This window comes from Hyaena hyaena, unplaced genomic scaffold (assembly GCF_003009895.1).
Source record: "Hyaena hyaena isolate Hyena2069 unplaced genomic scaffold, ASM300989v1 scaffold_218, whole genome shotgun sequence".
Classification (NCBI taxonomy): Eukaryota; Metazoa; Chordata; class Mammalia; order Carnivora; family Hyaenidae; genus Hyaena; species Hyaena hyaena.
The window spans coordinates 1,955,297-1,968,612 of record NW_024080851.1 but is presented as its reverse complement, the minus strand read 5'-3'; the positions used below and the strand labels follow the sequence as shown (position 1 = coordinate 1,968,612).

Here is a 13,316-nt window from a genome sequence, read left to right as displayed (position 1 = left end):
CGGGTCCAGAGCAGAGCCGGCAGAGAGGCTGCCTGGAACGGCCCGCTGGGTCCCGGCTGCACCTCCAGCTGCACTTGCACAGGGAGTGGTGGCTTCAGGACGGGCCACCGCAGAGCCCCATCGGACCCACGCCCAGAAGCGCCGCCCCTGTCGTGGAACTCCTCATAACTTCACCACAAGAAGCTCCACGTTTTCATTTTGTGCTGGGCTCTAAAGTTCACATACGCAGCCCCAGCAGAGCGAGACGAGGGGCCGGAGAAACAGCTGCTGGGGGCCAGGAGCTGAGGCAAGATTTGAGAAGTGGCCTCAGGGCAGGGACGCGGCCCAGGGATGCCTCACGAAGGGAGGAGTGGGGGCCGGCTCCAGCAAGGCTGCCAGAAGGCAGCCTTTCCCCGGTATCTGTAGGAAAAGTTCCGGGGAGGTCTACGCTGGCCAGGGTCGCAGGTGCACCCATCTAAACTAAATGCCATCGTGTTTCCTGGCCAGAGGCAAGTGAGTGCCCAATCCTAGCACAGGCAGTGAGGTGATGGGGCCCCAGAGGGCATCAGGGTGCTGTTAGGGATGGATGGGAGTGGGCGGTCACCCAGCACAGACGTCCACTGTCTACACAAGCCGGAAGCTCGACTTTGATGGAACGTGGCTTCCTGGTGGCCTCGTGGCCAGATGAGTCCTCCCACGCCTGCGCCCCTCTCTGCCCCCAGCATCCCAGCAGCTGCAGGCCCCTCAGGGAGAGCTGTCTGGGCCCCACCTGCCCTTCCTGGGTCTTCGCAACAGGCGGGCAGCAGATCTAGCGAGAGGATGACCTTCCTGCCTCCCCACATCCTCTCCTGCATTCCCCTACCAGGCCCGGGCTGCTTTCCTTTCCTTCTTCCTCCTTCTCACTTTCTCTCTCTCTTTTATTATCATACTAAGGTATGATATACAGCTGAGTATTCCGTGTGTCCAACTCAATGAGCCCAGAGAGAAGCCTGGGCACAATTTTTGTTTCAATCTTTGTGAGAACAGACGGACACGATGGATGACCTGATGGCCTGTATGTCTCTTTGACAATCTCTGTGCCAGGTCCCCTTTTTCATACTGAATGTGAGTTGTTCCTTTTTTGGTTTTCTTCTCTAGCGTTTTTTTCTAGTTAAAGGAACACTTCAAATATTAGAGATATTGACCTTCTGTCTATTGTGCCTGAATCTCACTTACCTTAACTTTGCATATAATCTTCGGCTGGTGCGGTTTTTAATTTTGTTATTGCTAATCTATGAATCAAGTCCGGGTCTCCAGCCTTCTCTCTTCCCGGAGAGCATAAATAATAGCACCTCGTACTTTATATCTGGTTCATTTAAATGCTTTATTTTTTTAAATATAATTCAGAATTTTAAGGCCACTCAGGTGTTTTACTGACCATTTCCAAAAAAAATTTTTAAATGCATGTCTTTTAACATTTATTTATTTTGGGAGAGAGAGAGAATGAGAGAGAGAGAGAGCATGGGCAGGGGAGGGGCAGAGAAAGAGACAGAGAGAGAATCTGAAACAGGCTCTTGAGGCATCAGCACAGAGCCTGGAGGTGGGGCTTGAACCCACGAACCACGAGATCATGACCTGAGCTGAAGTCAGATACTCAACTGACTGAGCCACCCAGGTGCCCCCCAAATTTTTAAAAAGTAATCCCTACACCCAGCAAGGACTTGAACTGATGACCCTCAGATGGAGAATCACACGCTTCACCAACTGAACCAGCCAGGCGTCCTCTGGTTCTTTTTTTTACTTAATTTGGAAATCAGAACTCCATATTCAGAGTTGTATGTGAGGTAGACCGTTAGCTCAGGAAGCAGGCCTATGTCCCGCAGTGGTGGGCTACAGAATTTGGGGCGACTTTCTTGCCAAAGCCAAGAACACTGAATGAAATATTTTAGAATATCCGTTAAAACATCTGAGAGCCAACACAACAGGGTGGAGCTACCAAAAGTGAGGAGGCAAGATCCCAGAGAAGCGAATCCAAACAACAGCTACTTTGCCCCCAAAGCACCTGTCATGTCCTGCGGAAATGGTCAAATTGGTGGATGTTGGGGCCTCTGGGGGCTCAGGGAACAATCCAAGGCTCAAAGCCCACCCAAGGGAGGAGCGTGACACCCTCCCCAAGCACCTGAAGCTGGGATGAGGGGGAACTACACCTGCGGAGGAGGGAAAACTGAAAGTAAGCCAGCCCCGCGGGGGATGACTCCCCTCCTGCCTTGCCCCCTTGTCTCCAGAGAGAGAGACAGAGAATCCGAAGCAGGCTCCAGGCTCTGAGCGGTCAGCACAGAACCCGACGCGGGGCTCAAACCCCTAAATCATGAGATCATGACCTAAGTCGAAGTCAGACGCTTAACCAACTGAGCCCCCCAGGCGCCCCATTCTTTGTTCGTTTTTAAATCCATTTTGGGATTTCTGAGCTTCTTGGATCAGTTGATATGTTTCATCACCTTCAGGAAATCCTCGTCCGTTATCTATTTACATTTCTCTCCTGTCATGTTCCCTCCCTCTTGTCCCTCTAAGATCCCATGCAGGTCAGACTGTCAGACCCACAGTCCCGGATCTGCAATGCTGGCTGTTGTTTTATTTTCCCCTATTCCTCTTCATCTTCGTACATCTGATTGGGTCATTTCTTTTGTCCTGTTGTCTTAGTCGGCTTCGGTGTCCACAACAAAACAGCAAACGTTCATCTTCTCACGGTTCTGGAGGCTAGACAGCCAAGGTCAAGGTTCAGGCTGATCTGCTTTCCGATGAGGCCTCTCTTCATGACTCTCAGGAGGCTGCCTTCTCACTCATGCAGCCTTCCCTTCATGGGCACACAGAGCGAGCGAGAGTGGGACGCGAGAAGGACAAGGTCCTGTGTGATCGGGGCTGTCCTTGTGACTTCATTCAACCTCGGTTACTTCCACAGAGACCCCATCTCCAATAGAGTCACACTTGGGTAAGAGCTTCAACGCATGAGTTGTCAAGAGAGGGATGGATGTTCAGCCCACACCTGTCCTCAATCCGCCGAGGCGTCCCTCTGTGAGTCCAGTCCACCCTATGTCCTTACAAGTGGCCTTCATCTCGATGTCATGTTTCCTTCTAATTTCATCATTTCCTTTTGCAGCAGCTCCGCTTGGCTCTCCTTTATTGTCCTACCTTTCTGCTGAAATCCCGGTGTCTTCATGCGTGCCGCCCACCCTTAACACCACAGCCTATGACATAGTCCCGGGGACAGGGACCGAAGACTGACTTCTCGTGCAGGCCGCCTCTGAGTCTGCTTCTTTCGACTGTCGCCTCCCTGGTCACATCAGCTTGCTGTTTTGGGGTGTCTGTATTAGAGTTTTCCAAAGAAATAGAGCCAATAAGAGATGCACACACATAAAGGAATTAATAGACTTACTATAAAGATATTTATCATGGGGCGCCTGGGTGGCTTAGTTGGTTATGATCTCACAGTTTGTGGGTTCAAGCCCCGCGTCAGGCTCTGTGCTGACAGCTCAGCTGTCAGCTCCAAATCCTGTCTTTGGATTCTGTGTCTCCCTCTCTCTCTGACCCTCCCCTGTTCATGCTGTCTCTCTCTCTCTCTCTCTCAAAAATAAATAAAACATTAAAGTATTAAAACAAAAAAGATATTTATCAAAAGGGATTAACTCACAGGAATACAGAGGCTGACGAGTCCCGAGATCCGCCAGGCTAGCTGGCAGTGGGGGCCTGGGGACAAGCAGCAGGGTGAGTCCCAAGCTGGAGGCAGGAGAAAGGCAGGGCAGCAGTCTTGACTGAATGCCAGGCCAAGTCAGCGGGTCACGTGCCAGGAGATGCCCGCCCCTTCCTGTGCGGGCTGTCGGTTCTGGGCTCGCCCTTGTGGCCTGCAGGCGGCAGGATCACACCTTCCTTTTGGGGTGGGGGGATGGCATCTGAGTGGCTCGGAGTCTGCTGCAGCAGGCCCGGTGGCCCTGCCTGGGTCCCCCTGTTCTCCCTCATCTCCCTGAGCTTTAGAGGGCCACCGGCTGGCAATCAACATGCCGTGTTTCTCTCAGCGTCCGCACCCCCACCCCCAGACCCCAGAGCACCGCCAGCCGCGGTGACCTGTGCCCCTGTGTAGTAGACTTGGTTCGCATCCCTGGTTCTATCGGTGTGAGGCCCGCGCGGCCTGTTTCTGCCAGATCTCCTGCTCCAGCCTCAGCCTCTGGGGGCCGCAGACGCCTGGGCCTCAGGCCGGGGGCCGGTTCCCGGCTCCCTGTAGCACGGACGGTCACTTCTGGGATCTTACTGAGAGGCCCCTGTCCCTGGAGGGCGTCTCAGAGCCCTGCTCTTCCCTCAGACTCAGGCAGGCCCCAAGCACTCGGTCCCCCGGACTGGCCTCCAGTCTTCCTCACAAGCACCCAGTGACGGGCTCTCAGAAGAGAGCTGAGCTATGCGTGTCTGGGGTTCCCGGGGACTGACGGGTTGTCGCCAAAGCAGTGCATGTGGCCCGGGCCGCTGCATGGAGTCCGTGCTCAGAACAGCCTTGAGTTTGATGGGACACTCTGCTGTCACTGTCTTGAAATACTTGATAAGTTTTTTAATTGTATTTATTTATTTAAAAACTTTTTTGTCGGGTGCCTGGGTGGCTCAGTTGGTTGAGCATCTGAGTTCAGCTCAGGTCATGATCTTACAGTTCATGGGTTCAAGCCCCGTGTCAGGCTCTGTGCTGACAGTTCAGAGCCTGGAGCTGCTTCAGATTCTGTGTCTCCCTCTCTCTCTGCCCCTCCCCAGCTCATGCTCTGCATCTCTGTCTCTCAAAAATGAATAAACGTTAAAAAAAACTAATTTTTTTAATTTTTATTTTTTTTTAATTTCAGTCTGAGCCATTCTGATGAGCACTGAGACCGGAGTCAGAGAGAATGGGCGTCGGCCCTGCTCTCCTGCCTGCTGGCTGTGCCACCTTCAGTAAGTTTCTCAACCTCCCTGAGCTTTCTCTGCCCTTAGGGGAAAACAGCAGCGTTACGGGGCTGGGGGGCCCCTGACAGTTCCCAGAATCTTGAAGGAACTGGGCCTCACTGGTCTGCTTCCGTTGCTGCACCCCTTTCTGTGCTGGGGACATTCCCCGCCCGGTGAGTCCCGGGGGAGGCGGTGTGAACATTCCAGACAGCAGCAGCCTCCAGAGATCTGGGCGATCCCGGCTCCACTGGCAGATGGGCCGCCCCCACTCCGCCATCGTGTCGACGATTCTGGAGGCTGAGGCAGCAGCTGCGGTTCCCCCCTCCCCAGGGGCCACGTGGCCGGCATCCCCCCAGGCCAAGTGCTGCTCTCCGCTTTCCAGCCGGTCCCTCCTAGGCAGCCGCCAGCCACCAGCTACTCGAAGCATCGCTCTTGCTCCCTCTGCACCAGCAGGACGCCAGCGGACGGGGGGGGGGCGGGGAAGGGGGCGGCGGGGGTGCTGGTGGCAACGTGCCCGGACCCACACATTCATCTTCCTGGATTCCTGCACAAGGGTGCAAGCGGCTGGGCTGGGCGGGCTCCTGAGGAAGCCGAGAACAGGCCTGACTGGTGGCGTCATCCCAGTCTTCTGGCCTCTTCCTTCTCTCTCCTTTCTAGTCTTCCGGCAGCCAGATGAAGAACATGAACTTGGGGGCTGTGGAGAGGCGCCTGAGGTGACCGGCCTGAGGGATGGGAAGAGCAGAGCCCCTGGGGACCCTGTCTGGCGATTTGGGACCTGGGGCTTCTTTATTTAGGAAAAGTACTCAGGAGTTATTTTGTTTCATCTTAGCAGCTGATATCTCATTTACTAAAGCTGTCATTTAAACATATAATTCTTTAGCTTAGCAACCATGTTAGTATCTTTGTGAGTATAATAGATTTGATCTTGTTTTTGATAATCTTCAAATATTTCCTTTTTAAAATGTTTATTTATTTTTGATAGACAGAGAGAAAGAGAGAGAGTGCAGGGAAGGGGCAGAGAGAGAGAGGGACAGAGGATCCAAAGTGGGCTCCACGCTGTCAGTACAGAGCCTGACGTGGAGCTTGAACCCAAGAACCATGAGATCATGACCTGAGCCAAAGTCTGACCCTTAACCAACTGAGCCACGCAGGCACCCCTCAGTCAAATTTTAACTTCACATTTGAAAATGCAGTTTGGGGGCGGGAATAAGGAGTTACTAAATATGGGCACAAGGTCCTTTTTAGAGCCAAGAGAATGTTCTAATATTAGATTGTGGTGGGATCTGCACAGCTCCGATTTCTCTCTCTCTTTTTTTAAGTTTATTTATTTATTTATTTTGAGAGAGAGAGGGAGCACGCAAGTAAGCGGGCTGAGCAGGGGAAGGACAGACAGACAGGGAGGAAGAAAATCCCAAGCAGGTTCTGCACTGACAGCACAGGGCTGGAACTCAGGAACAGTGAGATCAGGACCTGAGCTGAAACCAAGAGTCGGACCCTGAACCGACTGAGCCGCCCTGGTGCCCCACAGCTCCGATTTCTAAATATCTCTGGATTGGGGGCACCTGGGTGGCTCAGTTGGTTAAGCATCTGACTTCGGCTCAGGTCATGATCTCACGGTTCGTGGGTTCGAACCCTGCATCGGGCTCTGTGCTGACAGCTCAGAGCCTGGAGCCTGTTTCAGATTCTGTGTTTCCCTCTCTCTCTGACCCTCCCCTGCTCATGCTTTCTCTATCTTTCTCTCAAAAAAAATTTTTTTTAATTTAAAAATCACTGGATTGTATGTTTAAAACAAGTGGATGTCATGGTAGGTACATAAGTGAAAGAGAAAAGCAAGTGTAAAGTCTAACACCTAACTGAGGTTGGTGCTGGAGACAATGGCCTGTGGCCACCCCTGCATGCCTGTTCTGGAGACCCCGCTCCTGCCTGCAACCCGCTCAGTGCCTCCTGTCGTCATGGGCAGGGGACACACGAAGCATGTACTCGTTTTCTCTTCCCCGAAGCCTCCTTACACATGATGCCCCCGTCAGATCCATTAATGTCTTCTCCGTATCTGACCATCTTTGCACCCGCGGGGCTGCCTGAGCTCCTCCACAGCCTTCCCCGGGCTCAGCTGCTCTGGGGGGCAGGGGTGCCTGCTGAGAGCCGTTCCCCACACAGCTCTCCTGACTTGAGAGCACCGGGAGCTGTGTTCTGCCTGTGGCCTTCAGCATCGACGCAAATTCCCATCGGACCCTCTGTTGTGGGGCTTCCCCACCTGCTGCTGCCATGCCCTGAACCCTGAACCGAGCAGTGGGCTGTCACCGCGGCCCTGGGCTGAGCACCCGGTCTCCCCGATGGGGTCAGATGCCAGCCGCCACAGAGCACAAGTCCGTGAGGCTTGTGAATCAGAGATGCTGGAGCTGGGGCAGGGACATCTTGGGGGGCGAGTGCCCACCGACGCCCCAAGTGGGTACGGAACTCACTGCGAGCACACCAGGGGGCACCCCAGCGCCAGCCCAGGCAGGCTCCTCACCACACACTGGGGCTATTGACCACGTCTATGTGCGTTCCTTCAGCGCATCTCTGCCGAGTTTTGATTTTGCAGGGTGTTCTCAGGCAGCCAGCTCTGGGAGAGCTTAGGAAAGCTTCCCAGAAAGGACCAAGCACACGGGTGAGCATTGCTGGTGGGAAGCAGGGAGGCACTGCCCAGGTCGGGGGTGAGCCCTAAAGGCGCAGGGAGCAGTGTGGAGAAATTCAGCGTGGCTGGAGAAGAGTAGAAGGCCAGCCTGCTGAGACAGGGCGGCTGTGGGGCTGCTCACGCTCTGTACTGTGGGCAACCGAGAACCTGGGAGAGGCAGTCTAGCTCAGGAGTTAAAACTGCAGATGGTTTTGAGAACCATCTTCCTGGAAGTCTCTGGACAAACTGGGGCCCAGTAATCAGTCAGGAGGCTGCTGCAAAAGGCCAAGCAAGAGCTGTAGCTATGGGCATGGAAGCCAGGCCTGGGGAGGAGGGGGGAGGAGGAGGAGGAGAAAGGGGAGGGAAAGGGGAGAGGAGGAGGTGGGGGAAGGGGTGGGGGGAGGAGGGAGGAGGAGGGGAAGAGGAGGAAGGGGAGGGAAAGGAGGAGGAGGAGGAGGGAGGGGAGGGAAAGGGAGAGGAGGGCCAGGGGAGGAGGAGGTAGAGGAGGAGGTAAAGGAGGAGGGCAGCACCCAAGGTTGCGGGCTGGGGAGGGAACTGGCAGAGCTCTGTGAGGGGCTCATCCATGAGGAGGACCCGGTGAACAGGGAGGATCCTTAGGAACTCTAGAGCAAGCTGTGGGCTCTGGGGCAGATTTAGAAGCTTCCTGATGATCTGAGCCTCTGGAACAGATGAGGTTGGCTGGGGCAGGTGTGCAAGGAGCAGGACGTGACCAAACACGTAACTCTGACCCGGGAGTAATCTGTGGAGTAATTCACAGGGAAAGGCAGAGCTGGAGAAAGTGGGAGAGACGAGGAAAGGCCTCGGGGAAGCCATAGGGGTGTGGACACCTGCCTGATGGAGGGCAGCCTCGGGAAGGTTTGCCCCCGACAAAGCCCTGGGACGTGGGCTGTGAGGTCACTGGTGGTCCCAGCAGACACAAGGCGACTGCGCCGGCCCCTGGGCAAGAGGTACATGGGAGGCGAGTCACCCTCTTCCAAAGCTGTCTGTTTTCTGAATGTTTTCAATAACCCGATGTTCTCCCTATCACCTTCTCTGTTGCTCAGAGACGTTCTGGAGAGTTTTGTTTATAATCCGCTGTAGGAGCGAAGCCACAGCAGTGCACTCACCGATACAGAGCCCTGGCAGCCAGCCCCTTGGGGCCCTGCTGGATTCAGCCTGGTTAATGGAGACAGTCCCTGTTCCTGAGGCTCTGGGCCGGCCCCTTCTTTGCTGTTAGGAAGTGCAGTTCTACAGATAAGGCTAATGAGATTCCCTACAACACTGACGCCCCAGAAACAAAACAGGTACACGTTAGTTTTCTCAAATTCGGCCGTGGCCTTGCTGATGCTGCCGGCTACAAGAAGGCAGGACTTTTAGTGGCCCAAGGGAAGTCACACAGGCTGGTTTCCTTTCTCATCCACACACTCCTTCCTTTCTTAGGAGGGGTCCCTAGCTGCCGCAAGGGTTAGCGTGGAGGAGGGAACAGAGAGTACAGGGCGCTAGTGTCTCAGGGCCTTGGGCGTTTTGTTTCCAGTCACAGGGGAACAAGCAGCTTCAAGGTCACAAAGCACCAGGTGAGAAGGGCGGCGGGGGGGGGGGAGAGAGGGGGGAAAGCAGTTTCCAGGTCTGCCTTTGGGACAGGGCGGCCCCTCCCACGGAGGAGTCTCCCTCGCACGTGTGTCAGTGGGGGCTCGAAGCCCCAGCCCAGGTGCGCTCCTGTGAGAGCTAGGGACCCGTGGGATGCAGGACGCTCGACACCCGTCGCATCCCAAGGCTTCCCCTGTTGTGCGGGGAAGAAACCGAGTTGGATACCAGATGACGCTCTGGATATTGCAACTCAGGGGCGCACGAGAACCTGTCAAGTCCCTCCTCTGGGCTCCGCACGCAGAGGGGACCGGATCACCGCAGGCTTGCGAGCTTGGGGGTCTGACGGGGGCGCGCTCCCGGGCGCCCAGGTCGCGACCTAGTCCTGCCCCCACGTGCGGGAGCGCAGAGGCGCAGAAGGACGGGGAAGGAGGGCGGGAGAGCGCACAGCGCCTTTGCAGGTACGAGTCTGTCAGACTCTCGAGTCAACGTCTTCCTGCTGGAGAAAATGCAGGCGGACTGTGCAAGATATTTTCGGAAAGTAGGGCATTTTGGAAGCATTTCGTAACCTCTCAGACGGGGGGCGGCGGCACCTCTTGTGCGCTGGAGAAGAGGCGATGACCCCAGGTCCCCCCCGGCGCTCAAGCCGCACGCGGGCTGGCGGGGTGACAGGGGCGCGGGCTGGCGGGGGCGCGGGCGACCTTGGCGGGGCAGCACGACCTTGAGGCCTGCGTTAGCCTCAGTTGCCCCCTCTGCGCAATGGGGACACACCCTGATCGCCGGGTTGCGTGGGTCCGCCTGTGCCGCAATCTCCGCTTCTTGCGCCCCCTTGGGCTCCGCTGGCCCCCCGGGCATCCGTCCCCGCGCCCGAGATCGGCCCGGGTCCCGTCCCCCGTCCCCACGCTGCAGCGCCGCGACGGAGCCCGCGGGCGGGAACCCGCCTGAGCCGCCAACGCGCACGCGCGCCACCGGCCCGCCCCTCCAGCGCTGTCTCAGCTCATAGGCCAGCTGCACCATCACTCCGACCGGTCCGCTGTCGCGATTGGTCAGAACCCGGGCGCGCGACCGGCCGTGGGCGGGGCCCTGTTGGCTATAAAAGGGGACGCGGTGGGGCTCGTGCCGCCTTGCAGACGCCGCCGCCCCGGAGTCCCTCGAGCCTTTCAGCCATGGTCAATCCCACCGTGTTTTTTGACATCGCCGTAGACGGCGAGCCCTTGGGCCGCGTCTCCTTCGAGGTCGGCGGGTGGGCGGGATATGCCGGGCAGGCGCGGGCAGCTTCGGGGCAGCGGCGGCGGGCGGGGGGCGCGGGCGGGCGTGAGGCGCCATTTCCTGACGAGGGGCCATTTTGGGAGGCCGGGGGCGGCGGAGGAGGGGCGGCAGCGGACAAAGGCCGGGCGGCGCGCACGTGCTCGGGCCGCGCGGGGTGGGGGTGGGGGTTGGGTGTGGGCGATGCCCGCGGGCGCGGCCGCCGGGATGTGTGGGGCCCCGGCTCGGCAGCGGGCGCACTGCGGAAGCGGGCCCGGCCCCGCCCGGCGGAAGCCAGCGGCGCCCCCGCCCCGCGTCGACGGCGCCGGCCCCGCCCGCCCCCAACGGTCCCTTTCCTTTGGCCGCCTCCCGGGAGCCCGCAGCGCTCTGGGTGCGTCCTCCCTCTGGTCCGGGGGGTCGCGGCGGCCGTGCGGCCCCGCGGGAAGGGCCTGGGCGGGAGCGGGGCCTCGGCTGCGGGGGTGGGGATCACGCGCGGAAAGGACGCAGGCTGAGGTGCACGGCCCGCACGGGGCCCGAACTATTGGCCGTGAGATGGCGGCGCCTGCTTAGCAGCAGGAGGGTTCGGTCGCACGTGTTCGAAACGGTTTGTGAGTCCCACCGGCTGTCCTCGTGGACGAGTCAGGGACCAGCGTGTCTAAGCCTGCGAGACTCTTGCTGTCCCCACGGTCGTCCTCCGCCGTGGGTAGGGGCCGGGACCGCAGTGCTGGAGTCTTCGGCTGGTGCTGGATGTTGGGGGCGTGTTCTCTGTTCCCCCAGCCCGAGCCTACAGGGCCCCGAGGCCTCGGGCAGCAGCTCTATTCGGGGCCGCTGGTTAGTGGTTAGTGCAGAAGCATTCTCTTCTGGCAAGAAAGCGTACTCGTGTTCAGGAGCTTCCCTCACCCGACTCCTTCCGAGTGACAGTGGAGACCACGTGTGCATTAATGCCCCGTTTTCTCTTACAGCTGTTTGCAGACAAAGTCCCCAAAACAGCAGGTCAGTCTGTTTTATAACTCCTTGTTAGGTGTGCTGGTTTTAAAAGTTGTGGATTTGACAAAAGTTGTGTGTCTGTTAACAGAGAACTTCCGTGCTCTGAGCACCGGGGAGAAAGGATTCGGTTACAAAGGCTCCTGCTTCCACAGGATTATCCCGGGCTTTATGTGCCAGGTAAGAAATTTACCGACTGGGGTTCGGCCGTTTTCTCAGATGGGGACTGAGCTAGGAGAGCACAACCCGAGTGCATTTGTGCTGTTTGCTACCAGCCTGGCCCCACTTGATTCTCTAGTCCATTTAATCTCTGCAGACTTGGGCGTGTTTTTGTGTTTTCTGACCGTGTTCCCAGAAGTGACAGGTTCTGCTTACGTCCACAGGGTGGTGACTTCACACGCCATAATGGCACTGGCGGCAAGTCCATCTACGGGGAGAAGTTTGATGATGAGAATTTCATCCTGAAGCACACAGGTCCTGGCATCCTGTCTATGGCGAATGCTGGACCCAACACGAATGGTTCTCAGTTTTTCATCTGCACCGCCAAGACCGAGTGGTAAGGGTGGCACTGCACCTGCAGCAGGGATTGCCGAGTGCTTCGGCCTTCCCTCATTCTCCTCCAGAGTGGGATGCAAAAAAGCAAGATACCAGGATAGCGGAACCAGGCGCTTAGCTGAGTAGTTAAGACTTGTACTTTGGGGCGGGGCTGGCTCAGTCAGCAGATGGTGTAACCTTTCATCCCCAGGTTGGGGGTAGAGATTAACAACAAAAAAACTTAAGTAAATACAAAACAACAAAAGTGGTCTTGATTGATTAGCCTGTGATTGTTGGCTCTTTTTTAGGGGTCCATTCTAAACTGGGTTTTTTGTTTTTTTTCTTAATGTTTATTTTTGAGTGTGTGTGTGAGCAGGGGGAGACACAGAATCCAAAGCAGGCGCCACGAACTGAGATCATGACCTGATCATGACCTAAATTCAGGAGTTTTCCAGCAGTTGGAGAATCTTCTGACTCCTGATGACTTTTGGTGTTGCCATTTCTGTTAGAAGAGGTGTTGACAGTGTTTAGTCTCAGTTAACTGGTACTGAAGGCTGAATAAGCCACCGAGCTGTTCTGGGGGTGCCGTATTGGTCTAAAGGGCTCTGTTCTCTTGGTGAGCGGCACAGGCTTCATGGTGCCTGGGCACTGGTGCTGATTCTCGGTCTCGTTTCCAGGTTGGACGGCAAGCACGTGGTGTTTGGCAAGGTGAAGGAGGGCATGAATATCGTGGAGGCCATGGAGCGCTTTGGGTCCAGGAACGGCAAGACGAGCAAGAAGATCACCATTGCTGACTGCGGACAAATCTGATACGTTTGACTCGTGTTTTATCGTAACTACCAGACCATTCCTTCTGTAGCTCGTGAGAGCACCCCTCTGCCCCCCTCTGCTCGGAATCTCCTAGAACCCTGTGTTCCTGCTGCAGTTCTGCAGGTCCGTGTCCTTGCCCCTCTTCAAGTTTAGCTGGATTGCAGAGTGAAGTTTATGATCATGAAATAAAAGCTAAACAACATTTGTCTGTCCTTGGGGGGGGGGGGGTGTCTTGCAGCTTGTGTTTAAGGGACACTTGGGGTTTAATTTCACAGCTATTTCTGCTTCTCTGGCCCAGAGATCCCTAGGGCAGGGTGTTGAGGGGGATGCTAAAGATGTGGGTGGGGGCAAGGAAGAAAAGAGCCAGAACTTTAGGAGGTGGTGACCAGGCAGGTAGGACAGGGGCTCCTCTAGGGGAAACCGCAGGGCATTCCCACCTGGCATGCGACAGGCACCACCAATGTGGCAGCTGTAAGAAGTTGAGAATCCTTATAACCTTGGAGCATTAGTCCGCCTCCCTTGCCTGAAACCCCAATAGTGCCTGGTGTGGACGCCTGAAAGAAGTTTGAAGAGGGTGTTTGCCTCTATGAGA

At 56.4% G+C, this 13,316-nt stretch overlaps 1 protein-coding gene across 1 annotated transcript; it reads left to right on the top strand.

Moving 5' to 3' along the window:
• Positions 1-10,262: 10,262 nt before the first annotated feature.
• Positions 10,263-12,926, top strand: PPIA (peptidylprolyl isomerase A). The gene is made up of 5 exons (XM_039243005.1): positions 10,263-10,386; positions 11,359-11,389; positions 11,472-11,560; positions 11,764-11,936; positions 12,592-12,926. The coding sequence occupies exons 1-5, from the start codon at positions 10,318-10,320 to the stop codon at positions 12,722-12,724; spliced, it is 495 nt and encodes a 164-aa protein (XP_039098936.1). The 5' UTR covers positions 10,263-10,317; the 3' UTR covers positions 12,725-12,926.
• Positions 12,927-13,316: the final 390 nt, after the last annotated feature.

What these genes read in the sequence shown, in the direction of transcription:
- PPIA (XM_039243005.1), top strand. Translation starts at nt 10,318, where the DNA reads ATGGTCAATCCCACCGTGTTTTTTGACATCGCCGTAGACGGCGAGCCC. An exon ending in CAAAGTCCCCAAAACAGCAG is followed by an intron (nt 11,390 to 11,471) that starts GTCAGTCTGTTT and finishes GTCTGTTAACAG; the next exon opens with AGAACTTCCGTGCTCTGAGC. An exon ending in TCCCGGGCTTTATGTGCCAG is followed by an intron (nt 11,561 to 11,763) that starts GTAAGAAATTTA and finishes TTACGTCCACAG; the next exon opens with GGTGGTGACTTCACACGCCA.